This window comes from Thamnophis elegans, chromosome 4, assembly GCF_009769535.1.
Source record: "Thamnophis elegans isolate rThaEle1 chromosome 4, rThaEle1.pri, whole genome shotgun sequence".
In the NCBI taxonomy this organism is placed as follows: domain Eukaryota; kingdom Metazoa; phylum Chordata; class Lepidosauria; order Squamata; family Colubridae; genus Thamnophis; species Thamnophis elegans.
Window position 1 is genome coordinate 24,301,823 of NC_045544.1, and position 27,230 is coordinate 24,329,052.

The following is a 27,230-nucleotide window of genomic DNA, read 5'->3' on the forward strand; positions in this document are numbered from 1 at the left end:
GCAATAGTATTTCCTCAAGCTGGATAAGAAACTAGGTTATCTTTTAGACATGAAATAAATCTAGTGTGCTATAAAGTTAGTCACATGAACCAACAGTTCTGAATTAACAAATCTGCTTGTAAAAAAACCCCTTTTTTTAAAAAACACTTCATCAAAAGAATTGTATATTATGCATGGCAGTAATTGTTTTCTCTTACCTTTGCTGCTGGTTTGGAAGTGGGAGTTTGCACATGGCACTTCTGCGCACGCAGAACCAACTGAATACCACCTCTGATGTACAGGTCCAATTTACAAATTAATATATATATATTTGAACATTAACCAAATTTCCAGTGTATCTTCTAATTGAATTTTGATTCGACAGAGTTCACAGTAAGAGTTTGATATTCAAAGGGAATTCATATTTCCATGATATGCTTACATATAATTAATGACTATATGCTTTTTTAATGCAGGATCAGTTATTTTTTCATGGGGCTAAAATCATGACATTGAATATGAATCACTATATACATCCCATTGAAATAATAATGAAAGACAAATCTCATGTGTTTTTAAGTAACTGGAATTCAGTTTAATTCCTTCTGACTTTAGAAGGATTTAAAGCACTTTAATTCCTCTGGATTGTAATAAGTGTTACTTAAGTGTCTTCATCTAAATGAATTTACACTACATACTTCTGACATTCAAGTAAACTCAAAAGGACTATAAAATAGTTCTGAGAACAAAGTATGTTATAGCATCATTTCAAAACACTGCAAAATGGGTGGAAGAATTAAAAACCTTGCAGAAAGAAACAAAAACGTAAAAGATCACTGAACCTTTCTTCACCCCCACTCACTCCCCTCCACTCAGTTCTGTTTAAAGTGCATGAATGTGTGTGTTTCTCCCCACTTAATGTCACTGCAACTCTTGCAAATAATTAATTAAATCCAAACATTTTGGCTCATCTATGCAGCAACATCGTTTGAAAAATAAAAAAATCCTATTAAGTATTCATCTAAATGTACCATAAAATAGCAGCATTAACAACATCTATAATGAAATGAAATGGTTAGCAGTGCTTAAGATCACCTGACATACATCCAAAATGAGTTTTCATTCCTACCGCAGAACCGGGGAGGCAGTAGCATACAATCCATAAAGAGCTGCATATACATGGAAGGAATAACTGTGCAAACGGTACAGGGATTCTTTGAAGCTTAAGTTTTGCAGCTGTCTGTGGAAGAGAAAAATGGCCTTTCGACTGGTCTCTTTCAGCAGCAAAAGCCATTGAAGTAGAAAGCTTTGCCCTGTATGCACAATTCCTCCCCCATGTATACACCTACTTTAGTAGGTGGTCAACAACATAATATAGGTATATCCTGGTAGGAAAGCTCAACAAATATCTCCTCCTTAAAGCTGAATGTGAATTCTAAAAATTATAAATCTGACAGCTAAAGAAAAAATCCCACTAAAACAGGCATGTATCAGAAAAAGAGCAAATGTCCATTTGCTACGAGGCTTACACTACTGACCGGTGCTCCCCACACACATAAACAGCACTAGGTCGGATACGTCTTCTAGCTTGACCAGGTAGCTGTGGCAAAAACTTGAAGTACTTGGGCACCAAGTCTAAACACGCATCGTGAAATTTCTTGATTCTCCAGTAGTAGATGAGTGGGTTCAGAGCAGACTTGAGGTAGCAAAGCCAAAGGAGCCAGGTGCTTATCTCAAAAAAGTTGTGCTTGTGATAAAAGTGGCTGTTAAATGTGGCAATAAGGCTGTAGGTGGTGAAGGGGGCCCAGCAAATGATGAAGACAATGAACAAAATCAATATGGTGGTGAAGGCACGAGTTTTAAAGCTCATATCAATATTCATTTGAAAAGGTCTCTGGAGGCTCATGAGACCAAGTTTACTAGCTTGACTGAGGCATATGCCATCTGGGTGGCTGTGGATACGAACCGCATTGTGCCGTACGGTATTGAGAATGCCCATAAAAGAATATAACATTACAGTGAATGGAATGAAAAAGGAGACCAAAACCACCACTATTACATAGGCGCGGTAACCCGGGTTTGTTGTGTAGCCAAATACACACTGGGGTGCTTTGGAAGGTATCTGTAGGCTGGGGTTCCCCACAGAGAGTGGAAAAGCCACAACAAAGGCCACGAGCCACGAAGCAGCGATGAGGACTTTTGCACGGTAAGGGTTCAGCTTGTCCTGCCTTTGAACTATTATGAGGAACCTGTCAATGCTGATGATGAGTAGTATGGCAACTCCTTCGATGACAAACAGCCAGAAGAACATGGCAGAGACTCTGCAGAAGACATCCCCGAAAATCCACTGGGTAGTGATGATGGTTATCAGAGCAAAAGGCATGTTCAGCACAGCGAGCAGCATGTCTGCAAAAGCCAAACTAGCTAGAAGAATGTTAATGGCAGATCGCATCGCAGTCTTCTGGTAAACCATAAGGCAGACGACCAGATTACCCACAAAAGAAATAAGGAAAATAAATATCATGGCAGCAGAAAGAACAATCTGGAGTGGTAGACTCAAGCTTGTGAAGCCTTGTAACAGGAGGGCAGGTGTACTATTGATTGTCAAAGGAGCTATCTCAGTAGTAACCATGGCACCCAAATGGTATTTCAGTAGCTGAGCTGTGCCCTTATGGACCAAGATCAACGGAGTGGTAATATTGGCATGGGCATGTTCATAGACAATAAAAGTTGTGTTTAATGACACAGGATGAGCTGGTGTCAGCGTTGCAGGAAAAACCATCACTTCAGCAGAGGGAGAAAGCGACTTCAAGGCATTTTAATAAATATGACGGTGTCATGATGCAGGGCCCTTGGCAAAATTATAGTGACATAACCAGAAGAAGGAAGGTTGACGGGTACCCTTCATGGCAGTGCTTTGGTCTGAAAAATCAAATAGGAACCAAAATGTTAAAACAAAATATCATACTACTGAATGTACCAATACTTCTGTGGACAAAAACTGTGCTCCTCAACATTTCCTGCATTATCCAGCACTATCAAATATTTAAATTGGATGTACAGGTACGCCTTAACCTATGGCCATAATGGAGCCCAAAATTTTTCTTGCTAAGTGAGACATTTGTTAAGTGAGGTTTTTACCCATTTTGCTACCTTTCTTGCCACAGTTGTTAAAGGAATCCATGTGGTTGTTAAGTAAGTAACAAGGAAGTTACGTAAATCTGGCTTCCCCCCATTGACTTTGCTTGTCAGAAGGTCCCCAAAGGGAATCACATGATCCAAGGACACAGCAAATGTCACAAATCTGAGTCATTTGCCAAACATCTGGATTTTGATCACATGACCATAGGGATGCTGCAACTGTGTGAAAAACAGTCATAAGTCTCTTTCTCCAGCGCTGTTGTAACTTTGAACAGTCACCAAATAAACTGTGATAAGGTGAGGAGTACCTGTATATAATTTTAAAGAAAAACTGGATTACAGCAGCTTGCCACCATACTTTTCGCTAAATGTCTCTAGGCATGAGAAACTAATGACCGTCAATCATGGCCTTACCACTAAACTTTTAATTAAAAAGAAACCCTTTTCCTATCAGTTTCTGTCAGCCTGTGGGAAGCAACTATGGCCAAATCTGGGTGGGGCATTCAAAGGGCTGAGGAAGGTGGTGATGTAGAGAAGGGCATTTATGTGAAAGCATATGCATGTTTGTGTGTTGCATTTCTGTCAATGGATATGTATGTAAATATATGTTGTTATTGTTTGGGGGGAGATGAATTTAGGCTGTGATCCAGAAGGAGACAGGCTCATGTGATGAGGATATGTCTAAAAGGAATACTGTGCATACTGTGAACTCAAACTTATTCCTATTAATTTATTTTCTTTATTTCTGACCATTCCCAGTCCATTGTATTCATGTAGCTCTCATAACACATGATATTTTGTGTATCTTAACCTGCCTTAATCTGAATTCACAAAATTCACAAAATCAGTTTATTGATTTAAAACATATTGATAGCTGCCCATCTTACTCTATGCGGCTTCTAGTTGTACTGTTAGAGTCAAACCTCTTTTTCATGCACATGTCTAAGAGGACAATTGCAAGTCTGTCTGCCTGCTTCCCCGTCTGTCTTAGGGCAATAGAGCTTACGTTACAGACACAACTGTGTTTGTTATATTTGAATAGACGCATTTCAGAAAAAAGCATCATCACTCATTATTCAAAAAATAGAGAAGATCACATCTAAACTTCATTGGCTCGTTTATAGAGAAGGGGTGTCAAATTCGATTTCATTGAGAGCCACATCAGGGTTGTGTTCATCTCAAGGGGCTGGGAGGGGGGGCATGGCCAGGATGGGTGTGGCCAGGTCAAAGTCATTTATCAAGGCTCCGTTTTTCGCCTCCTGCAACCCTCTGCCAGCAAAATCGGAATTCGGGGAGGCCCCATGCAGCCCTCCCGGACTTCATTTTTGGCTGTGATGGCTTCCATCAACCCTCTGCCAGTGAAAGTGGAGCTCAGGGATGACGCGCACGGCGCTCTTCAGCTCCATTTTTGCTGGCAGAGGCACTGTGGGCCAGTCCTTCAATGTTTCCAGGGTGGGCCAGCGGACCAGATCTAAGCACCCCATGGACCAGATTCGGCATGCGGACCTTGAGTGTGACACCCCTGAACTAGAGGTTGCAATGGAAGAAAGTAGTTCTGCTTTCATGAGAACAAGCATATGGATCATACACACAATATGTGAATACAGTCTTAGAGAATAAGGAATTATATGATACAGTACCCATAATTCTTAGAGCATCAGTGCAGGAAACCACATGACACAGCTGACTTTCCAAATGCATACAAAGAAATCAGCAGGGCAGGTTACAGATGGTGCTGGATATAGGAGCTGGATTGAAATTCACCTGGACGAAAGAGGAAGAATCTCTTGGAGTGCAGGAAGCTTGGGAGGGTAGAGTGAGAATATTGGAGAAATAAAGCAGTTGTTGAGGATCGAGATTATGAGAGAATTTTTATATAATATATTATACATTATTTCAGATAATCAAGTTGTGAGATGTTTGTCAGCATTGGTCCTCTTTTTAGCTTCATTTGTCTACTATTCCCTGCTTTTTAGAAGTGGACCCACATGTTAAAAACTATTCAATATCCATCCAGAAAGGAAATCAACAACCAAATTTTGGTAGCATTCTTAAGGCTACCTAATATAGGTAAAGATAAAGGTTCCCTTCTGACATATGTGCTAGTTGTTCTCGACTCTAGGGGGTGGTGCTCCTCTCCGTTTCAAAGCCGAAGAGCCAGCAATGTCCAAAGATGTCTCCATGGTCATGTGACTGGCATGACTAAACACTGAAGGCGCATGGAATGCGGTTACCTTACCACCAAAGGTGATTCCTATTTTTCTACTTGCATTTTTACATGCTTTCGAACTGCTAGGTTGGCAAAAGCTGGACAAGTAATGGGAGCAAAGTCCATTATGCGGTGCTAGGGATTTGAATCACCGAACTCTTTCTGATCGACAACCTTAGTGTCTTAGTCACTGAGCCACCACGTCCCATTCTACCTAATATAAATACCAAAATAAAATTAGACATGTATACATTATATATATATATATATATATATATATATATATATATATGTATGTATGTATGTATGTATGTATGTATGTATGTATGTATGTATGTACGTACGTATGTATGTACGTATGTATGTATGTATGTATGTATGTAGGTCTCTACATACGAGTGGGAGGCACCGTGTTACGGTGGTTCTCCTCCTACCTCTCGGACAGGTCGCAGTCGGTGTTAGTGGGGGGGCAGAGATCGTCCCCTAGGCCCCTAAATTATGGGGTGCCTCAGGGTTCGGTCTTATCCCCCCTACTATTCAACATCTACATGAAACCGCTGGGAGAGATCATCCGCAGGCACGGGATTAGATACCATCAATATGCGGACGATACTCAATTGTATCTGTCCGCCCCGTGCCAACTCAATGAAGCGGTAGATGTGATGGGCCGGGGCCTTGAGGCCGTTATGGACTGGATGAGGGTTAACAAGCTTGTGCTCAACCCAGAAAAGACCGAGTGGCTGTTGTGTTTTCCTCCCAAAGATTTGACTAATATTCCACCACTCAGGCTGGGGGGTCAAATTTTACACCCCTCAGAGAGGGTTCGCAACTTGGGAGTCCTCCTGGATCCACAGCTGTCATTTGACCACCACCTAACGGCTGTGACCAGGGGGGCATTCGCCCAGGTTCGCCTGGTGCGCCAGTTGCGACCCTACCTGAATCGGGAGGCTCTCACAACAGTCACTCGGGCCCTTGTGATCTCTAGGCTGGAATACTGCAATGTGCTCTACATGGGGCTGCCCTTGAAGAGCATCCGGCGACTTCAGCTAGTGCAGAACGCAGCCGCGCGAGTGATTGCGGGTGCACCTCGATTCACCCGCATAACACCTATCCTCCGCGAGCTGCGCTGGCTGCCTGTCGATCTCCGGATGCGCTTCAAGGTGCTATTAATCACCCATAAAGCCCTACATGGCAGTGGATCTGGATACTTGAGAGACCGCCTTCTGCCAATTACATCCCTGCGACCAATAAGATCCCATAGACTAGGCCCCCTCCGTATCCCATCGGCCAGCCAGTGTCGGCTGGCAACCACAAGGAGGAGGGCCTTCTCAGCAGTAGCCCCGACCCTTTGGAACGAGCTCCCCGTAGAGATTCGTACCCTCTCCACCGTCCAGGCCTTCCGCATAGCCTTGAAGAACTGGCTCGCCCGTCAGGCCTGGGGATAAGGATAGTTGCCCCTCCCGAATGATGAATGTATGTTGCCTACCATTTTATTATATGTTTCTATCTTGATGTCTGTATTCCCCTTTCCCGGTTTTATGTGAGCCGCCCTGAGTCCCCTCAGGGAAAAGGGCGGCCTACAAATTCTAATAAAACTCTAAAAACTCTAAAACTCTAGTTGTTCGGGTTTTCTCCCGCGTAGAATTGGAGATGTCTTGGCGACGTTTCGACGAAGTCTCATTCGTCATCTTCAGGCTGCTTCAGACTACTTCAGGTTTGGTGTTTCCAGGAGTAGAGACTAGACTACTCCTGGAAACACCAAACCTGAAGTAGTCTGAAGCAGCCTGAAGATGACGAATGAGACTTCGTCGAAACGTCGCCAAGACATCTCCTATATATTTAAAGTCACAACCCCTGGTATGCCCAAATATGGGAGGAAGGTCACACTTCCATTCTCTGTCCTTCGGCTCGTCACAAGAGACCATCCAGACAGAAACCCAATATTTTTTACTGTTGCCTTTTTGTTACATTTGTTATGTTTGTGCTGATAAATAAATAAAGGGAGACTAGTATAGATCTATTTCAAGCTATTTAGCTCTCATCAGCTAGCCATACCCTTGCTGGGAATCGAACCTGTGCTCTATTGCCTCTTAGGCAGATGTGTTAACCACCTTTCACCCTGGCCTGGCTGATAAGGAGTCGAGCTCTGTAGCTCAATGGTTAACACATCTGCCTAAGAGGCAATAGAGCACAGGTTCGATTCCCAGCAAGGGTATGGCTAGCTGATGAGAGCTAAATAGCTTGAAATAGATCTATACTAGTCTCCCTTTATTTATTTATCAGCACAAACATAACATACATACATACATGCATGCATACATATATATACACACACACACACACACATACACACACACACACGTATGTATGTATGTATGTATGTATGTATGTATATATATGTATCTTATACCACAGTAAGCCACACAGAAAGTACACAGAACTGTCAAATAAAAACTATATAAATTATTCTGAATATGTTTGGGGAAAAGATACTCATTACACATGTTTATTAAGATTAGCAATACTTGTTCTTCTTACAAATAAGTATACTTACATTTACAAATATAATGGAATATAAATGGTAGCAGAAGAGCACTCTCTCTATATATATATAAATAATCAAATACTAAATAATTATCTTGAGAGTCAATATTATTTCATTCACAATCTGAATAATTTTATCTTTCACTTTCTTATGGAACTATTATGTTCAAGTACATATAGAAATATATAGAACTATTATTGATCACTCCGATCAAAGGCTATCCATTTCATTATAAAAATAATATTTTCATGCCACATTCTTTTACAGTTGAAAATTCAGTTTTAGTAAAATCCAATGCAGTTAAAATCAATCTGCTGTACGTCTTGTTTCTCCTCATATACATTTTTCTCAGTTCTCTGTTTTACAGCTCACTTTATTTGAATATTAATGCTATTGGAACATGAGCTAAAGTTAATAATTAACACCATGTATGACCCCAGCAAAGAAAAATTATGAAATTTGACTGAGATGAAAGAAATTGTTTTAGATGCATTTCAGCCAAGGTTTGCTTTAGACCAAGTTCCAAAACCAGTGGTGAAAAAAAAACATATTACCACTATTTTCATTACATTTTCATTTCATTCATGGTGGAATAAATCAGCATAGAAATTTCTAGCAAGAAGCCCACAAAAGGAATAGGATGAAATAATTCAGCAAGCAGTGAGTAAAGTACATAGTAACAGCAATTGCTCATAGGGGACTACTGTCAGAGTAACAAAGATTTCAGGTAAAGAATTGCAAGTACAAAAATAAATAAAGTCCATATGTTCATATCAGAGGTGGTATGCAGCTAGTTCTGACAGGTTCTGGAGAACCGGTAGCGGAAATTTTGAGTAGTTCAGAGAACTGGAAAATAGGCTGGCCCCGCCCCGCTGCCTCCCAGCTGATCTTCTTTTGTTGCCCTGAACAGGAGACCGGAGTTGGAAAGCAGGTTAGTGTGTTGGGGAGGGAATATGGATTTTGAAGTATCCTTCCCCTGCCATGCCCACAAAGCCACGCCCACAGAACAGTAGTAAAAAATGTTTGAATCCCAGGTTCATATGCTTTAATTCTAACATATAAGCTAGGACACTGATGACGAACATATGCATATCCAAGTGGACACACCAAAAGTGCCAACAACTGACAATTATCATCAAAAGCATGCCTTTCTTATGCTATTTGTGGAGGCATTGCAAGAATGGGGTATGCTCTTGTGTAGCCTCCAAAGCCTTTGAAAATCATGTGGAGAATAGGGCATGGCTTTAAGCAGTTTTTGGAGGCTGTAGGAATCGCAGAAGGGCATTCTCAGAAACTGCTTCAAGAAATAAGGCCTCTTGGTGCCTTATAAACCTGGTGAAGCCTTAGGTAGGCCTCTTTCAGAGAACATGGTTTGAAGGGACACAATGAACCAGAGGGCAATTGCACTGTTTGCCAAGGCTTATGGCCTTTTTGTCAAGCAGTGATAATGCCAGAATTGGAGTCGAGGCGTGGGCTTCTTCTACTTCAGGTTCAGCCTCAGCACTGACAAGAGAATAGGGGTAAATAGAGAATTATTTTTCTTTGTTCAGGGATGTATGACATGCCAACAGAGTTAAGTTAGGTACTCTCCCCATTTTTGACACACCAAGACTGAAAGGTTCATTGTCAATGATCTAGGATAACTCAGTCAAAAGTACATGAAGTAAACAGAGACATAGAATGCACTGCTAAGATTATTCTTCATTAGAGAATAATTTAAGATAAAGATCCATTTTAAAGAAGTGGTCTGTCAGTTCAACTAAACAAGATGGCATAGGAATTAATTAAATATTATCAGGAGGAAAATATCTAGAAATCTGAAGAACAGCATCTGTAATTAGATGGACAAACACATTAAGTTGCTTCATGGAGTTCATATATAGCAATATGTGTGACAACATATGACTATACCAGTGAGGTAAGTTGAAACACTCTCCTGATTGTCAAGAGAGAGGAGGGCAGAGTATTAATCAATTCCAGGAAAAAACCCACACAACTGTCTCCATCTGTATTAAATGGCTGCATTATTCACAGAGATACTTAGCCGCAGCAATTCCGTATGACCAATAAGCAAGATGGGTCACCAGAACAACTGCTTTTGGGAGGATTGTTTGTTATGTATGTTTTTTTTTACCTGAAACTAACAATGTATAAACATACCCTTAAGCACTGAAGACTCATTTCAGCAAAAATATGGTCTCCTTTGCTAACATGAATATTTGTATGTACCATAATGTGCTATGGATCTTGCTGGCTAAAAGCAAAAATATGCCAGCAAAATTGTCATACTAATATGTAACAGCAAAGGAATAGAAAGGTTGATGAAGAAGACATTATTTTTCTCTTATCTTTTCTATTTACAATATACCTGGTTTACAATGTATGTATGTATGTGTGTGTGTGTGTGTGTGTGTGTGTGTGTGTGTGTATGTATGTATGTATGTATGTATGTATAGGTTCGAATCCCAGTAAGGGTATGGCTAGCTGATGAGAGCTAAATAGCTTGAAATAGATCTATACTAGTCTCCCTTTATTTATTTATCAGCACAAATATAACAAAGGCAACAGTAAAAATATTGGGTTTCTGTCATGATGGACTCTTGTGATGAGCCAATTGACAGATAATGGAAGCAGTTAGCTTCCTCCCATAATTGGGGCATACCAGGGGTTGTGACACTAAATATATACCTTCCTCCCTGGCTTCAGCTGATAAGGAGGAGACCTGTGGCTTAATGGCTAAGACGTCTGCCTAAGATGTAATATAGCACAGGTTCGAATCCCAGTAAGGGTATGGCTAGCTGATGAGAGCTAAATAGCTTGAAATAGATCTATACTAGTCTCCCTTTATTTATTTATCAGCACAAATATAACACAAATATAACAAAGGCAACAGTAAAAATATTGGGTTTCTGTCGTGATGGACTCTTGTGATGAGCCAATTGACAGATAATGGAAGCAGTTAGCTTCCTCCCATAATTGGGGCATACCAATTGTGACACTAAATATATACCTTCCTCCCTGGCTTCAGCTGATAAGGAGGAGACCTGTAGCTTAATGGCTAAGACGTCTGCCTAAGATGTAATATAGCACAGGTTCGAATCCCAGTAAGGGTATGGCTAGCTGATGAGAGCTAAATAGCTTGAAATAGATCTATACTAGTCTCCCTTTATTTATTTATCAGCACAAATATTACATACATACATACATACATACATACACATATACATACATACATACATACATACATACATACACATACATATATACACACACACATATATATATATACACATATACACACACACACACATACATACATACATACACACACACACACAAACGAATACAAAATATGAGTGGAAACCTTTGAAGGAATGATTTGGTTGAAGGAATGATTTGATTCAAAAGATATTAGATTGAATCAATCTTATTAGTTTAATCATGCACTTTATACCATTGTGTTTTGCAGGGATTCAAGGGTGATTCAGATATTCAATCATCGTTTTGGCTTTGCAAATTTTAATCCTGTTGCAGCTTTCCCTCCATAGAGGGATGAGCAGCAACTGAAACTACATCCTGGCATGAGTAGTAGGATAAACGATTTGTTCAGCAAGCTCTTGAGTTTTACTGGTTCTATTTCAGAGAAAATATGATAAAATTGCATTTAAAACCAGCCAATTAAACTTCACTGACTTCAGAATTTTCAACACTTGAATTTTAAATGAATCTCAAAGGTTTCATATATTTCTAATAAATCCATAACTATGTTCAATACTTCTACATAGAAAAACAAGAGCCTAATCAATTGAAAAGGACTCTCTTAAAAATTTTAAAAGATACATTCATAAACTCTGTTCAAAATATGTGGGGGGAGGGAATTAATTGTAAGGTTTTTGAAATTCTTTATTGTTGTATTATTAAGCGAATGCTTTATCCCACATTTTTAAATGTTGTTGATGTTGATGTTTATTTTATTTATATGCTGCCCTTTTCCCCCGAAGGGGACTCAGGGCGGCTCACAACTCAACTAAGGGAGGGGGATACAGACAAAAATTAAAACAACGCGCAACAATACATAATTTAAAACACACAACAGTCATACCATTCGAGAAGGGGGTAGAAGCTTTTTAGCCCCAGGCCTGTTGGAATAGCCAGGTTTTGAGGGCTTTGCGGAAGGTCTGGAGGGTGGTGAGGGTTTGAATCTCCATGGGGAGTTCGTTCCAGAGGGTCGGAGCAGCCACAGAGAAGGCTCTCCTCCGAGTAGTCGCCAGTCGACACTGGCCGGCGGATGGAATTCGGAGGAGGCCTAATCTGTGGGATCTAATCGGTCTAGAGGAGGTAATTGGCAGCAGGCGGTCTCTCAAGTACCCAGGTCCAATACCATGAAGGGCTTTATAAGTGACGACTAGCGCCTTGAAGCGTATCCAGAGACCAATAGGCAGCCAGTGCAGCTCGCGGAGGATAGGTGTTACGTGGGTGAACCGAGGTGCACCCACGATCGCTCGCGCGGCTGCATTCTGGACAAGCTGGAGTCGCCGAATGCTCTTCAAGGGCTGCCCCATGTAGAGCACGTTGCAGTAGTCCAGTTGCAAACGCCACAGATCAATTGCATGATATATTTTAAATTTTTGGTGTTTTGTAATAATCTAACAGCTCATAGTAGGAACTGAATTAGTTTTTTGTACTGTTCCAGCCATTATCAAAAACCACACAAACAAGCAAAGGCCCATCCACGAGATGCAGGCAACATATGAAACCACATGCCTCCTGATCCATGGAAAAACCTCTCTCCATGGAACCAGTCCCTGGTGCCCAAAATGCTGGGGGCCACTGCTTTACAGCACTCTCTGAGAGGTTATCAATGTCAGCAATTGCCCCCCAATAATATGGGTCCTCATTTTACCGACCTTGGAAAGATGGAAGACTGAGTCAATCTTGAGCCCATCAGGATCGAAGTCCAGGCTTGGGCCGAATTAGCCAGCAACATTGCATTCTAACCACTATGCTATGAAATCTAATGAAAAGGCCAGACTATTTGGCCAGACTAAAAGGCCCTCCTTAACCTTTTTAAAAAACGTTTCAAAAACTATTGTAGAATTTTAAATTCAGAGGTATTCACTTAATTAGTCTATCTGTAGAGGATCAAATCACAAAAAGACAGTAATAAACACAGGATATAATATTGACCCTGTTTAATTCTCATTGTTAATCCATGAGTCATTAAGAGAAAAGAAACTAGAAACATATAAAACTAGAAACTTTTTTTCTAATTTATCGCCATTTATAAGGAATGCTAAAAATAGAGGCGATAGTTTTAAAGGAGAAAAAAATAGAAAAAAATTACTTTTTCTTGTTATTACTTTGTTTTCTTATTATTACCAGACTGTTCTTTGTTTGTTTCCAAAAACAAATGAAACGGAAAAATTGTAAAAATGCAAAAAGGAGAAAACTTCTAGAGAAACATTTATTTTAAAACAATGATTGCAAAATGTTCATGTGGTACTGTATTACCCTTTATACCTCAACTGTAGCAAGAAGATTAGAATCAATTGCTGAACTTCCTTGTGTAAAAACGATAAACATTATAATTACTATTGCTGACTTTTTATCTAGAGATCTTGCCTAAATTTAAAAAAAAGTAAATCTATTTTATTATATTGTTGGTAGTTTTTGTTTTTTTTTCTAAAACTTTAGTTATGCCAAGTTGCCAAACTGGCAAATCTATTAAGTCCTAAGTCTCTTACAAAAAATAAGAATTATTTCCATACTAAACATGAGGAGTGTGTAAGAATTCTGACATTAGATTTTGATAATACCCTGTTTCCGGGAAAATAAGACCTCCCCAGATAGTAAGCCTAATCGGTCTTTCAAGTGCATGCACTAAAATAAGCCCTCGTTCAAAATATTGCAACACAGCAGCAGCCATGAGGTCACCATGCTCACCACCTCCTGCATCTCAAAATAATAAGACCTCCCCGAAAATAAGGCCAAGTGCTTATTTTGGCATCAAAAGATCTTGACAAGCTGGTATAATTAACAGAAATAAGGAAGATTAATTTTAATAGCAGCAAATGTGAAGTTCTAAGAAAATCAGTGCTGGGGGGGGGGGGAATTGACACCATACTGGTATATGTACAAAGGAATCTGGATGTCTTAAAGGATTACAAACTAAATATGTGCTTGTAATAAGAAGTTGCAAGAAAAAAAAGTAAATGCAATTCTAGGTTGTATCAATAGAAGTGCACTATTAAGATCAATAGAGGTCATTCTCTATTCTGCATTGGTAAGATAAGACCAAGAATATTGTATCCATATTTCAGCACTGCATACTAGAAAGGACATTGGTAAACTGGAACAGGTTTACTTGAACATTTGAAGGCACCAAGTATGTTGAATCCGAAGAAGAAAGCATAACATTTGGATTAGGTATCATTTATCAGGATTGTAATAGTGGATTTTGGCATTCCTTCATATCTCTTTCATGTTATAATTCTGAATTTAGCATAATTATTTTTATAAATTTTTATAAAAATTTTAAAAATGCTTACAAATTCAGCTATTTTCCAATTTTGATTTATCTGTCTACATGGATTTAAATTACCAGCTCCAAACAGCATATTCTGTGGACATTCTTCTGTTTCCTTAACAACACTTTAATCCATCTGGCTGCGGGCTTTTAAATTTTACTACCACCTTCCTATCTATATTAGAAGTCAACTAAAAATAATATATACTAAAATAATTAATTGTGCTAATAAAATAAATAGGGAGATTAGTTCTCCAAAATCTGAGAGTTCATAGCCAGTCTGACTAATGCTTTAGGATGATTTGAAATGTTGCACATCTATCCCTGCCAAACACATAACACTATAAGCTACATACTGTAATCAACAAAAGTGAATTCCTTGCTCTTTATGAAATAAAAGCTTAGAGGAATATGACTTTACAGAGCAAAACTCATTCTGAATCCGCAAACCTGCATTAGCAGACTATGATGTGACAGCTTTCTAAGCATAAAAAAGATCATTTTCAAAGTCAGCTCCACATAAATTATTATAGCTAGAATAGTCTTTCAACAACTACCTCTTCATAGCTTTTTAAAAGAAAAACCTCTGTTTCAAAAGCACTCACTGAGCTGCTCTTTACAATAGTTTCTATTTTACAGTTCTCTGGTTCCTGGTTTATAGAGTTCTTCTATGAACTTCATCCTATTTTTATTGCCCATTTATTTGCTTCAGCTTCTTTGTCACATTCCTTCTTTATGTTGTCTGTAAATCTGTTCTGCATGTTCAAAGCAGATGCTATTTATTGCATACCAAAATATTGTCTAGCCAACCTTAAATCCAGATCCTGAATCAATTTCAATAACAGCTTTTGGGGGTCTTATCATCTAATTTTTAACGTTTCCTTTCCCTAGTTCACTTATACTTTTTACTTAAATTTGCCCCAACCAACTAAGATTTTAAACTTTTTACCAGCAGAAATTTCAGCGCTTAAAATCACAGTCAGGGAGAAGAAGCAATCAAGTATTTTCATCTTTTCATTTTTTTTGGTACAACAGCTATGCGCCAAAGCTATTATATTATTTTATAGTGTCCATAACTTGCACTTAAATCACTTGCTCTTCATATTTTCCCATCAGAAATCTACTTTCTGAATTTAGGGTTGAATTTTGTTTGATAAGTTGTCCTTTTGAAATATATAACATTCATATGAATGGAACTTAAGAGTAAGGCATCCATAATATTGTACATGTTAAATACCAAATAATCACACATCAAAACAGCCTTCTCAGCTATTGTACCCTCTAACATTGAATATTAATTGATATTAATTAATATTAATAGAAACATCTATATTATCTTTGAATGGAAGTCAGAAAGTTAGAGAGAGGATCATACAGTCTGACTTTTTAAAGTGCTATACAAGGAAATACTTCATTTTGTGAAACTATTTTTACTTTTTACTGTACAGTGTGCTAGACTCTTGTCTTTACAATTTTTTTCTTTCTCCTCCATTATGTTAATGATATTGCACAAGGAATATATGCTCTGAAAAAGGCAATTTCTATTCTTATGTACTTTTGGTTCTGCAAACAAAAGATGCCAATATAAAAATATTTTCATTGGAAATGAGATTTCAAGCGCTTAACTGCAATTAATGCACTTGCAGCCTTGACTGAGTATCCTTCTCTCAATCATTTATATAGTTTGACTGATCTTAAAGTTACATGTTACAACAAATAATAATGTAAGCAAATTAAATATTTTGAATAGTATCCAAAGATTTTACTCTATGAAAAGGCTCCTTCTGTAAATGTTTCCTTTTAGAATGGAATAAAAAGATGCTGTATAATCATTGCATGTCCCCCAAATACTGCAATGTTAAATAAGACAGGGAAACAAACAAACGAACAAACAAACAGTGAAAGCATGTGAGAATTTTATTTATGCCATAATTGCTTTGATTAGGAACAAAACATTAGGAAACAAAACTTTAAACCTTCAAGTTTAGGCTGCATTCACTTATAACATACAAATTGTAATGTAATGGTTTGAGGTGTTTTTGCATTCTATGAAATTTTAAAAGCAAGCTGCTTTACAGACTGAAAATAACTTCAACTCTTCTGCAGTTTAAAAAAGTTGCTATAAAGACTGTGATGGTGAACCTATGGCATGCGTCCCACAGGTGGCACACAGAGCCCTCCCTGCGGGCACACCAGGCATCACCACAGCCCACCTCCACTGGCTTGCACGCATGCCTCACGCCAACCAGCTGATCTTCGGGTGTCTGCCATACATGCATGAGGGCAGGGCGCATGCAGGAGATGCACGGGCACATGAACGGGGGACAGGGTGTATGCATGGCAGTGAAGCGCATGCACAGAGGGTGCTCGCATTGCATTTTGGGGGTTCACCTTTGTTGGTGCAGCTGGCCACAACTTCACCCCGAGACACTGGCTTGCCACTGCCGCCTCTTTGCCGGCACGAAAGACCTGATGCCACAGCCTCTTTGCCGGCACAAACGGCCTGCTGCCACAGCCTCTTTGCAGGTGCTCTCTTCTCTCTGGTGGTGGCCATTTTTCCAGGCCCAATATGGGGCACATCAGCAAAGAAGCTGCAGGGACAGGCCATTCATGCCGGCAAAGAGGCTGCAGCTGCAAGCCGCTTGTACCGGCAAAGAGGCTGAGGCTGCAAGCCAGTTGCAACAGCGAAGAAGAGTGGCAGGCCAGTGTTTTGGGTGGAGTCATGCCCAGCTGCACCAACAAAGGCCGGAAGTATCCACCCATCGTGTTTTGCTTTCCAGATTGGTGCAGGAGGCTTTCCAGGCCCAAAATGGGGCGAAATGTCCCATTTTGGATCTGGAAAGCCTCCTGCACCAACCTAGAAGCCAAAACAGGATGCGATGGGAGGGCAGGGTGCACGCCCAGGAGACGCAAGTGTATATGTGGGGCAGGGCACCTGCGTGGGGGGCATGCATTGCATTTTGAGGATTTGTGCATGTGCTTTGGGTACTCGGCACTAAAAAGGTTAACCATCACTGGGTTAAATATCTCTTTTAAAAAAGAAGGCCTACTATCACAGAATGACTGACAGTATTATACTATATCAGGCTTTTCTGATTTGATGTCCTTCAGATGTATTGGTGCAGTGGTTACAATCAAGGATGGATTAGGGAATTTACAAGATTTTCTGATCTAGGGATGGTCAAAACCTGGACATATTGTGGCTGTGAATATTATCTGTAGTACTTATTTTGTGTCTCCAAATCACACCTCAAAATTTCCAAATGCATCTAATCTTGAGATTTAATACACATACTATACTTTGCACTCTACCTCTCAGAAAGCAAATTAAAAAAAAGGAAAGAACATGCATATCAAAACTTTCAATCTGAACCCAAAAGCAGGTTACATTTTAACATATGCTACAGAAATCTATTTTTTTTTAAAAAAGAAAAGCCAAAAAATGCTGGTAATCTCTGAGCAATGAAGAACAAGCCTCTTGGAGGCTGTGTTTTTTCTTTTATTACTCAATTTTTTATTCATTTTGTTATTTATTTTAGTGGGTGTTTAAAAACACTATCAAAAAGACACAGAAAAATATATTTACAAGCAATATAAAATAAAATTTCAAGGGGACAATACCATATATTAAGAGTTTGTAGCATTAATGTAAAATGTTAAAACTATTGTTAAAATAAAGTCAATACTCAATAATTAACTCGAGGACCAATATAAAAATGAACTATTAAGAAAATGTTCTATCAAATCTAAAAATTCCATTCTTACATAATGATTCAATTAGAAACCAAGTTTTTTGACATTGATATATACTCCCACAGTATAATTTGTAACTCTTCTGAGAGAAAATGATGTGTGATTTCCAATAAAAAGGATAAAATGTCCTGACAGCTATTATCATATGCAGAGCTTATTCAATATATATTTGTAGGAAGGAAGGTTTACTAACGCTTAGCAAAAACTTAGCTGACAGGAAAGAGAAATCAACCTTTACCTTTTGTTTCATTCTATAATAAATCATCTTCCAGAATTTTCTTTAGAACACTACCATCAGATATGAATGATCAGACCTAATTATTGGATTTCTAAGACTTTTTAGAATTTTGACAATCATTACTTAGAAAATACATTCACATTAAACATATCAGTTTTCTCTAGATATAACAATCCTGGTGGATTTAACAGTTGTCTCCCACTGTTGTGTATTATTGTCCTGTTTAAATTCTGCATCTATTTAATCATACATATTTAATTTCTGAGAAGTGTTTCAATAACAATTTATAAATAAGATACATGTTCTGAATTTTGTGTTATATGTTTTTCAAATCCAGTCAGGTATCTAACTATTCCATTCTACATTTATAATTTATTTTGGACTAGCTGTTCCTGGCCACACGTTGTTGTGGCCCAATCCAGGCATAGTGGGGCGGCGGCTGTTGGTCAGGACTCAGGGCTGCTGGGCTGGGCGAGGCTGGTTGGGGGAGCCGGGGTTGTTGGCCTCGTGGAAGTTGTTGAGCATCTCCTTGGAGGAGCTGCGCTTGGGCTCCCCCAAGTCAGTGGCCCGGGAGAGTGAGACGTCCAGGATCTCGGAGGAGAAGAAGTCCTTGATGTGCCGCCTCACAGGGCACCCAGGGGCCACCCCAGGCCCACTGCACCTCAGGCTAACACCACTGCCGCCGCCCTGTTGGAGCCACCTTGGTGAAGCCGTAGCTGGCTCGCCGTGAGGGGAGGTGGAGAGCGTGCGCGGCCGGCCGGGCTGAGGAGACGCTCCACCTCTGCCTCCTCTGGAGGGTGGAAAGGGGAAAAGGTGCGGCTGCAGCCCAGCCACACATACAAAGGGACCGCCGGGATGAAGCTGGAGAGAGGTCGAACTGTTCCGAATATACTATACTCACTAAATGAACGCTATGGTAAACGACACAACGCAATGTCACACGAAATAATTAAATCAAAATGAAAAAAAATCAAGATCTAGAAAAATTCAATATAGCAATGCAATCGGAAACATTGAAATAGAATCATGAAATATTTAGTATAGTGTGTGTTGCTTTTACGTCCACCAGATGGTGCTGGAAACATTGAAATGGAATCATGAAATATTTAGTATAGCGTGTTTTCATTTTCATTTCATTTTATTTAAATTTATAGGCCGCCCTTTTCCCTGAGGGGACTCAGGGCGGCTTACAATTAATGGGAAGGGAGTGTAGGACAAAACACAAGAAAGAAAAAAATGTGAATAATAAAAAAATAAACCAATAAAACACAACATTCATTCAGCATTCGGGTGGGGCAAAGTACAGGTCTTATCCCCAGGCCTGACGGGATAGCCAGATCTTGAGGGCTGTGCGGAAGGCCTGGACGGTGCTGAGGGTACGAATCTCCACGGGGAGATCGTTCCAAAGCGTCGGAGCTGTGTGTTGCTTTTACATCCACCAGATGGCGCTGGTTTTCAAAAAGCATGTTTTTACAGAAAATCATGTTTTTACCTGTCATAAGTGTGACATCTATGTAATTATACGTATATAAAAATTCACATATTCGAATGCAACGTTGTGTCAAAATTTCAAAGCAATCAGTGAAGAACTTTAGGAGATTAGCAATTTTGAACAAACAACCATTACATTTTTATTTATACAGGTTATTATACTATTTATTTTAAGATGCTAAAAACATAAGGTAATTCTTATAATTCTGAAGTAAGAATCTCAAATGTTTCATCTTCATTTTATTAAGAATTAGGTCCAGTAGCCCATATGAATTATCTTAATATTTTTGAAAGGAATGGAATTCACTTTCATGAAAATAGCTATATAATACCAAGGCAAGTTGTGCTCATTTTGAGTTGATTTTTCTGTGTTTTTCCATACTTTTAATTTCTACTTATGGTTGAATTATTTCTATTTGGTTGTTCTATCAAGACAAATATATTTATGTAAACTGTCTGGGAATACTGCTGTCTCACCAAAAATAACCCTCTGTAATGTGATTTAATTCAATCCTTGTTATAGGCTGATAGTACAGTTCAAATTTAATTCTGTCTACACTATTCTTTTAAGTCTTATAAAATATTAAGGTTAGTTCTTAAGTTCAAAAATGGCATTCCTGGGGGGGGGGAAGGTGCCCATTTTCGGAAAAATGATGCAGGCAGTGTGTTTGGGAGGCCTGCAGAGTGCTCCTGAGGGATGTGGAGGGCAAAGATGCTCCCATTTTTGCAAAAATCAGACCCGTTTTTCACCTCCCAACCCCCCCATATTTTTGCCCTACTCAACCCCTAGGAGCACTTTGCAGGCCTCCCAAACATTCTGCACGCCCCATTTTTGCAAAAACCAAGTCTGTTTTTTGCAAAAACTGGATGCACAGGACAGGGTTTCTGGAGGCCAAAAATGGCTGTATTCAGTGTGTAAGACACACCAACAATTTCCATCCTCTTTTAGGGGGGAAAAAGTGTGTCTTATACTCCGAAAAGTACGGTAGTTATTTGTCTCTGTCACTTATTTAATACCATGCCTTCAATTCTTATCAGGATCATTTGAAACAGAACATTGAATCTACTAATACATTCATTTTACTGTTGCTTTTTTTTTCCTAACCAGGAATTTTCACCATTTTAAAATACCTTCCATGGTATTTTTCCAAGTCTATGAATAATTTTTCTGAATTGCTCTTTATTGGTTTGCATAAATTCACAGATACAGGTAGCCCTCAACTTACAACAGTTTGTTTAGTGACCATTCAAAGTTACAATGGCATTAAAAAAAGTGACTTATGACTATTTTTCACACTTATGTCCATTGAGGTATACCCATAGTCACGTTATCAAAATTCAGATGCTTGGCAACGGATTCATATTTATGACAGTTGCAGTGTCCCAAGGTCATGTGATCACCTTTTCTGACCTGAAGAGCAAAATCATCGAGGAAGCCATATTCACATTGCTGTGTGCGGTCAATTATTGATTCTAAAGAAACCTTTGGATGAATAAGAGTTATTTAAATCATTCGTTTCTATTTTTGATTTGCTGGTATGATTCCTGACACTTTATTTTCTTGTCATAACTTTCTTGTGAAAGGCTATAAATGCCAAGATAAATAAGGAAGGAGATATCTCCTTTGTTCAAATGCATTTTTGAAAAAAGTCAATTGACCATTGTTTTAGATTCTTATTCTTTATAAATACTCAGGTAAGAAATTCTAATTTCAGTTCATCTTCCTCAGAATTGTGAATATAAAAGGTCATCCAACATTTCAAAGTTTCAGCCTTTGAGATAGACAAGGGCAAGAAACAATCACATCAGGAATTCCAATACTGTTTACTGTTGTAGGGTAGAATTTCAGAATCTTGAAAGCCTGTCACAATTTCTCTCTACTCCATCCTGTCCCCAACAATCAAAGCATGGGAAGTTATTTGGGGTTTCTCTGTCATGCTCTTAGGTCTAAAGCACCGGTGTCAAACTCGATTGCGTCACATGACGTATTATGATGTATCACAACTTTGCTTTTGTGGAGCCAGGATGGATGTGGCCTTCGGGTGGTGCATCTAGCTAGCCCATGGGCCACCAATTTGACAGGCCTGGTTTAAATAATCTCTTCTCAAACTAATCCCATCATGATTCATTCCTTCCTTCCCAATTCCCAAGGCCAGATCTACTTTCCTTCACAAAAGACTTTCTCTGTGTCCAGAAAAATAATTGTACTTTTCTTATTTATATTATTAACAGCATTCAGAATACATTTGATATTATCCTTTGCATATTAGAAAGGTCAAGTGATGAATAAAATTCAGCAGTGCCTGATAAGTGCATGATTCTGCCTGATGAGCCGAGGTGGCGCAGTGGTTAGGGTGCAGTATTGCAGGCCACTTTAGCTGACTGTGATCTGCAGCTCAGCGGTTCAAGTCTCACTGGCTCAAGGTCGACTCAGCCTTCCATCCCTCCGAGGTGGGTGAAATGAGGACCCGGACTGTGGGGGCAAGTTGCTGACTCAATTTGCTAAAAAAAATTGTAAACCGCTTAGAGAGGGCTGAAAGCCCTATGAAGCGGTATATAAGTCTAATTAATTAATTAATTAATTAATTAATTAATTAATTAATTAATCCTTCCTCATGGCAAGAAATTTTTATTTCTTTTATTTACAAAGAAGGAAACAATCTAATTTGCCCAGAGTATACAGAAGCATGCATCTGGCATTGTTTGATCTCATTCATTACTTGTGCTAAAGTGTAAACATAATTTCTTGGAAGGTAGATATTTTTAAAGATAAATAAATTTGAGATACAGTTCATATTTCAGCAGATTTTGTCCTCCTTCCAAGGAAGAAAAAAGTGAAGCAGATTTAAATGCTATAGCCTGGGCTCAAATAAAGTATTAAGCCATGATATGTTTTCTCCAACATAATGTAACAAATGGGCCAACCACTGTGGTTTGTAAGCCATGATTTTTTATAATGTTGTATTAACCAATATACTCTGGCTTATTCAATGAATCAGGTTAGAACAAACTTGTGTGGAACAGATATAACTTATCCCAACAAGAAAATCACAGCAATAAAATATAAACAATATGAAGTCCCTTCGGAAGATGTAAAATATTCGGCAGCCTTACCCAAACAGGTGCTCTTTCTGAAGGGCATAAGATGAAAACTGATCAAAATAATACTCTTCTAAATAAATCCTTTTCTAAATATATAGTATTACAATATATATATATATAAATATTTCACTTTTTATTTCCATTTGAAAAAATTCCAGCTCCTTTTAAAACAGCTATTCTCTCTAATACCCAATGTTTCTAATAAGATCCATATTTCTTGCTATTTGTTTCATGATGGATTATTTTTAAAAGGATGGTAACCTAAGATAAATTGTCTGAACTATCTTATATTCCCTAATCCTTCGAAAAGTCATTCCTGTGCCTTATTCCTCCATCAACTTAATCCATTAGTTAGTTACTTTTAACTAATGTGTGATTCCACCATGAACAAAATCTACTATTTATTTAAACAAGTGTATATGCTTTTAAAAAGCTCATATTTAGGATCTAATTTGTCACAGGTGAGTTGAACTAGGTTTTGCCATCTGTTATCTAAGAAAAGCTAGGCAGGTTGGATTGCCTAGTATTTCTCTGAGGAAAAGGAAATCTCAAGGCTGCAGACCAGACTGTAAAAAACTTAAAAAAGAAGAAAACCATTGCTAGCAAGAAAACTAAATGATTGCATCTAGTATCTCACTCACTTCTTTAGAGGAGCAAATTTGACAATCCTCTGCCATCCTAAATAAACATATCCAAGCTGGTATTCTTTAAACTTTAAATATATTCTGATAAAGCTAGCAAAAAATGTTATATCCCAGAAACAGGTGTGGGATACACAGATATTTATATATTCGCCTAGCAATCTAGAGATGTATTCTTAAACTATCTCCTTCATAAATGTCCCATTGATCTGACTTCCAAACAAGTATATATAGACACTGGCTAACACTATGAACGTCCAGTCCTGCATGATTCAGCTGAACTAGTTCAGAAAAAAGAGAAGACAAGAAAATTGTGATGAGGAATAATCAAGAGATGGTGAAAATTTGAATTTGGGTTATTACTTTATTCTTTCTTGCTGGCAAGACAACAGGCAGCTCTTTCTACTCTAGACTTTTGCCAATCTGACACTCTTCAAGTATAAAAAGGAAAAGGTCACACATATGTTCTAGTGGTTCCCGACTCTAGGGGGCAGTGCTCATCTCCATTTCAAAGCCGAAGAGCCAGCGCTGCCCGAAGATGTCTCCGTGGTCATGTGGCGGCATGATTAAACACCGAAGGCGCACAGAACGCTATTACCTTCCCACTAAAGGTGGTCTGTATTTTTCTACTTGCATTTTTACATGCTTTCAACTGAAGGTTGGCAGAAGCTGGGACAAGTAATGGGAGCTCACTCTGTTACATGGCGCTAGGGATACGAACCGCCGACCTTTCTGATTGACAAGCTCAGCGTCTTATTCCCTGCATCCTTAAGATACTATAAGGGATGGTGTAAGTCAGTATTTCTCAACCTCAGCCACTTGAAGATGTGCGAACTTCAACTCCCAGAATTCCCCAGTCAGGAATGCTGGTTGGGGAATTCTGGAATTGAAGTTTGCACATCTACAAGTGACTGAGGTTGAGACACACTGGTGTAAATAATAATCACACATCTTGAGAACATCAAGATAAGAAAGGCTGCTATATATGAACCCAAGATTCTGGATGATTTCTCTTTTTCTGTATGAACACCATTAGGAAAATAGTGTTTTGTTATTCAGATTGTGTAGTTATAATTCATATTAGTAAGGAATATGCCAACAAGGAGGAAGGGGTTAATAAAACAATTGTTGGCTCTGGTTGCATCCCTATACTTTTACCAAGACTTCTGGAACATAGGATTCTTGAAAGAAATTAAGATATAAATTTTAGAACTTTTAAAATGTGATCAAGCCTGCTATTTTTTCAGAGATGGGAAAATTCTGTATAGCCAGCAAAACTCCTTGAAATTTGAAAGCTTTTTTTAAAAAAAACTAGTTGTAGAATTTTTTTACCAGAACACATTAATACCATTTCATTCCTCAATTTTCAGTTCATCTGCACAGAAATAATAAACACGTTTTTACAAGACATAGGGACGTTCTATTTAAATGCCTTTTAACTTGTAACACTTTAGAAAAATCACAGGTGCACCCGTGCGCGCGCGCGCGCACTTTATTCATTACCTATGATAACCAAACGATCACTGGAGTTTAATACAGCCTAATTAATTAGAGGCAGGGTAGGTTCCCCAATAGCCATGGCTTAGTTGTGGAAGCCAGCCGCAAACTTGGGACACATCAAATCACACCGTTTAAACTTCACGGAGGTTTATCCACGGGTACGTAGCCCTTGGCAGACCGAAGGACGCCAGGAACTTCGAGCCTCACCCAAACCTCGCCATTTAGAAATCAGGTTGGGAATTTAAGAATCCGGATCGCTACAACGGCGCTGCCCGCTTTTAAAGCAACTCAGCCTAGGCACCGCAATCGCACGATCGCCTACCTCGCATTCCATACCTGATCCAGTCCTCCTTCGCTCGTTACCTTTTCCGAAATCACCCGAGGGCTTTAAATTCTCAACTTTCTTTGAGTCTGGGTGTGCGCGCGTGGGTCTCCTTACAGTCTTCGGGAGTAACTCATCTACACTGTCGTCGTCCCCTCCCCAAAAGCCAGCAGGAGAGATCTGAACCTCAACTCCGGAGAAAAGTAGACCGAAGTGCTCGCAGAGAAGTCCGTCTCCCCCACAATCCCCACTCCGATCCACTGCCCAGAGCCAGCTTTTGCGGGAGATCCCCCTTCCTCCCAAAACTCCTCTTGGCTCGCCTGCTCGTCCCGCCGCTTCTGCCTAGACCCACCGTGCCTTCTCTTTTTTTCCCCTTCAGCCCGGCCCCGCCCGAGGTTTAAACCTCACCAAATTGAAGGCGCCGCAGCCCAAAGGAGGTCGGACCCGAGGCAGTTTTCTCCTCGAACTTTCCTGGCGTCGGGTGGCAGGAGCGGCGGCGGCGGCAGGTAGGTCTCTTGTGCCCCGAACTGGAGAGAACAAAAGCTTCCAAGCCAGGGGGGGAAAGAGGGGACGAGCAAGGCAGCGAGGGTGGACCATTGCCTGCAAGCTGGAGGGTCTCCCCGGCTGCAGCACAAGCCCGCCTTTGCCACCCTTTCCTCAGTGCAGCCTCCCCGCTTCGGAGAAGGATGGAAACAATCGCCGCGCGGCAGGGGAAGGCGAAGGAGCCCGTCTGCCCGCCACAGCCTCCTCCTCCTCCTGCCCTCTTCAACCTCGTCGTTTCGCGAGCCCAACTCGCCGTCCCCAGCTTTCGGGGCGGAGTCCGAGGCCGAAAGAGGTGGAGACTCCGGGCTCCGGCCCCCAAACGTGCGCGCCAGCAAAGGCGAGCGCTCTCCCAGGGTGCATCTTCCGGAGGGCCGCGGGGTAGTGGCGCCGGCAACAGCTACGGAAGGAAGGGTCTTTGGGAAGGCAGGGGGCGGGTGGTTGGGTATGGGGTTCCCGCTAGTGGAGGTCCAGGCTTCGCTCCCGGCACTCCCCGCTTCCTCTCCTCTTTCCCTCCCTCCTTCGGCTCCGAACCCGGTGGCGAGGAATGTGGGTGAGAGCAACCCGGGCTCGTGCGTGCGCAACAGAATGGGAAGCGGGGGCGTTGCAGCTGTCGCCGCCGCCGCCGCCTTCAGCCCTCTGGAAAGAGAAAAAATTGCAGTTGGCTTGGCCCGGCGTCTATCCGAGCGGAGAGAGCAACCTTGCTCCTCTTTGGGGGCGAGTGACTTTAGCCCGCAAACGGATGGGAAAATTGGGAGAGCGGGGAAAAAAAGGCGGAGTGGAGGAGAGGGATCATACCGCCACCCCAGTCAAGCTTTGTGTGCGTGATCGGGAGGGGTGGGGGGGGGGCTGAGAAGCCGCAAGAAAACACCACACACCGGTGTAACAGGTGTAACGTGTGAAGACTCTGACCCTTATTTTTCCCACGTGAATAGGTAGGGAGAGGGGGATTTATACTTATTTGAAGCACTGGGGAGACTTTTGGAATTCGGAAAAAGGCCTGTGGTGGTCTAAGTGCGCCGTTCCCCCAAGAAGCAGCTCTTCGGATCAAATAGGAGTAGAAACGAGGAGGGATGATTGCACTTTATCACTAGATCTGGTTTTAGGCTGACCCTTTCTGTCTGTCTTACTGAAGTATTAAAAAGCTGCAGTCGGACAGAGATACAGAATTGTGTTGAAATAAAAGATTGATAGCTATTCGAGGTGTGTTCTTTTTTTTTGAGGATTAAAACCCGGAAGGAAA

At 40.2% G+C, this 27,230-nt stretch overlaps 1 protein-coding gene across 1 annotated transcript; it reads right to left on the reverse strand.

The window, feature by feature from the left end:
• Window positions 1-544: 544 nt before the first annotated feature.
• On the reverse strand, window positions 545-26,806 carry LOC116507114 (probable G-protein coupled receptor 63). The gene is made up of 3 exons (XM_032215054.1): window positions 25,856-26,806; window positions 4,761-4,922; window positions 545-2,901 (listed from the first exon to the last, which is right to left on the reverse strand). Exon 3 carries the CDS (start codon window positions 2,759-2,761, stop codon window positions 1,505-1,507), a length of 1,257 nt encoding a protein of 418 aa, XP_032070945.1. The 5' UTR covers window positions 2,762-2,901; window positions 4,761-4,922; window positions 25,856-26,806; the 3' UTR covers window positions 545-1,504.
• Window positions 26,807-27,230: the final 424 nt, after the last annotated feature.

Excerpts from the sequence above, each read along its gene's own strand:
- LOC116507114 (XM_032215054.1), bottom strand. The coding sequence starts at position 2,761 with ATGGTTTTTCCTGCAACGCTGACACCAGCTCATCCTGTGTCATTAAAC.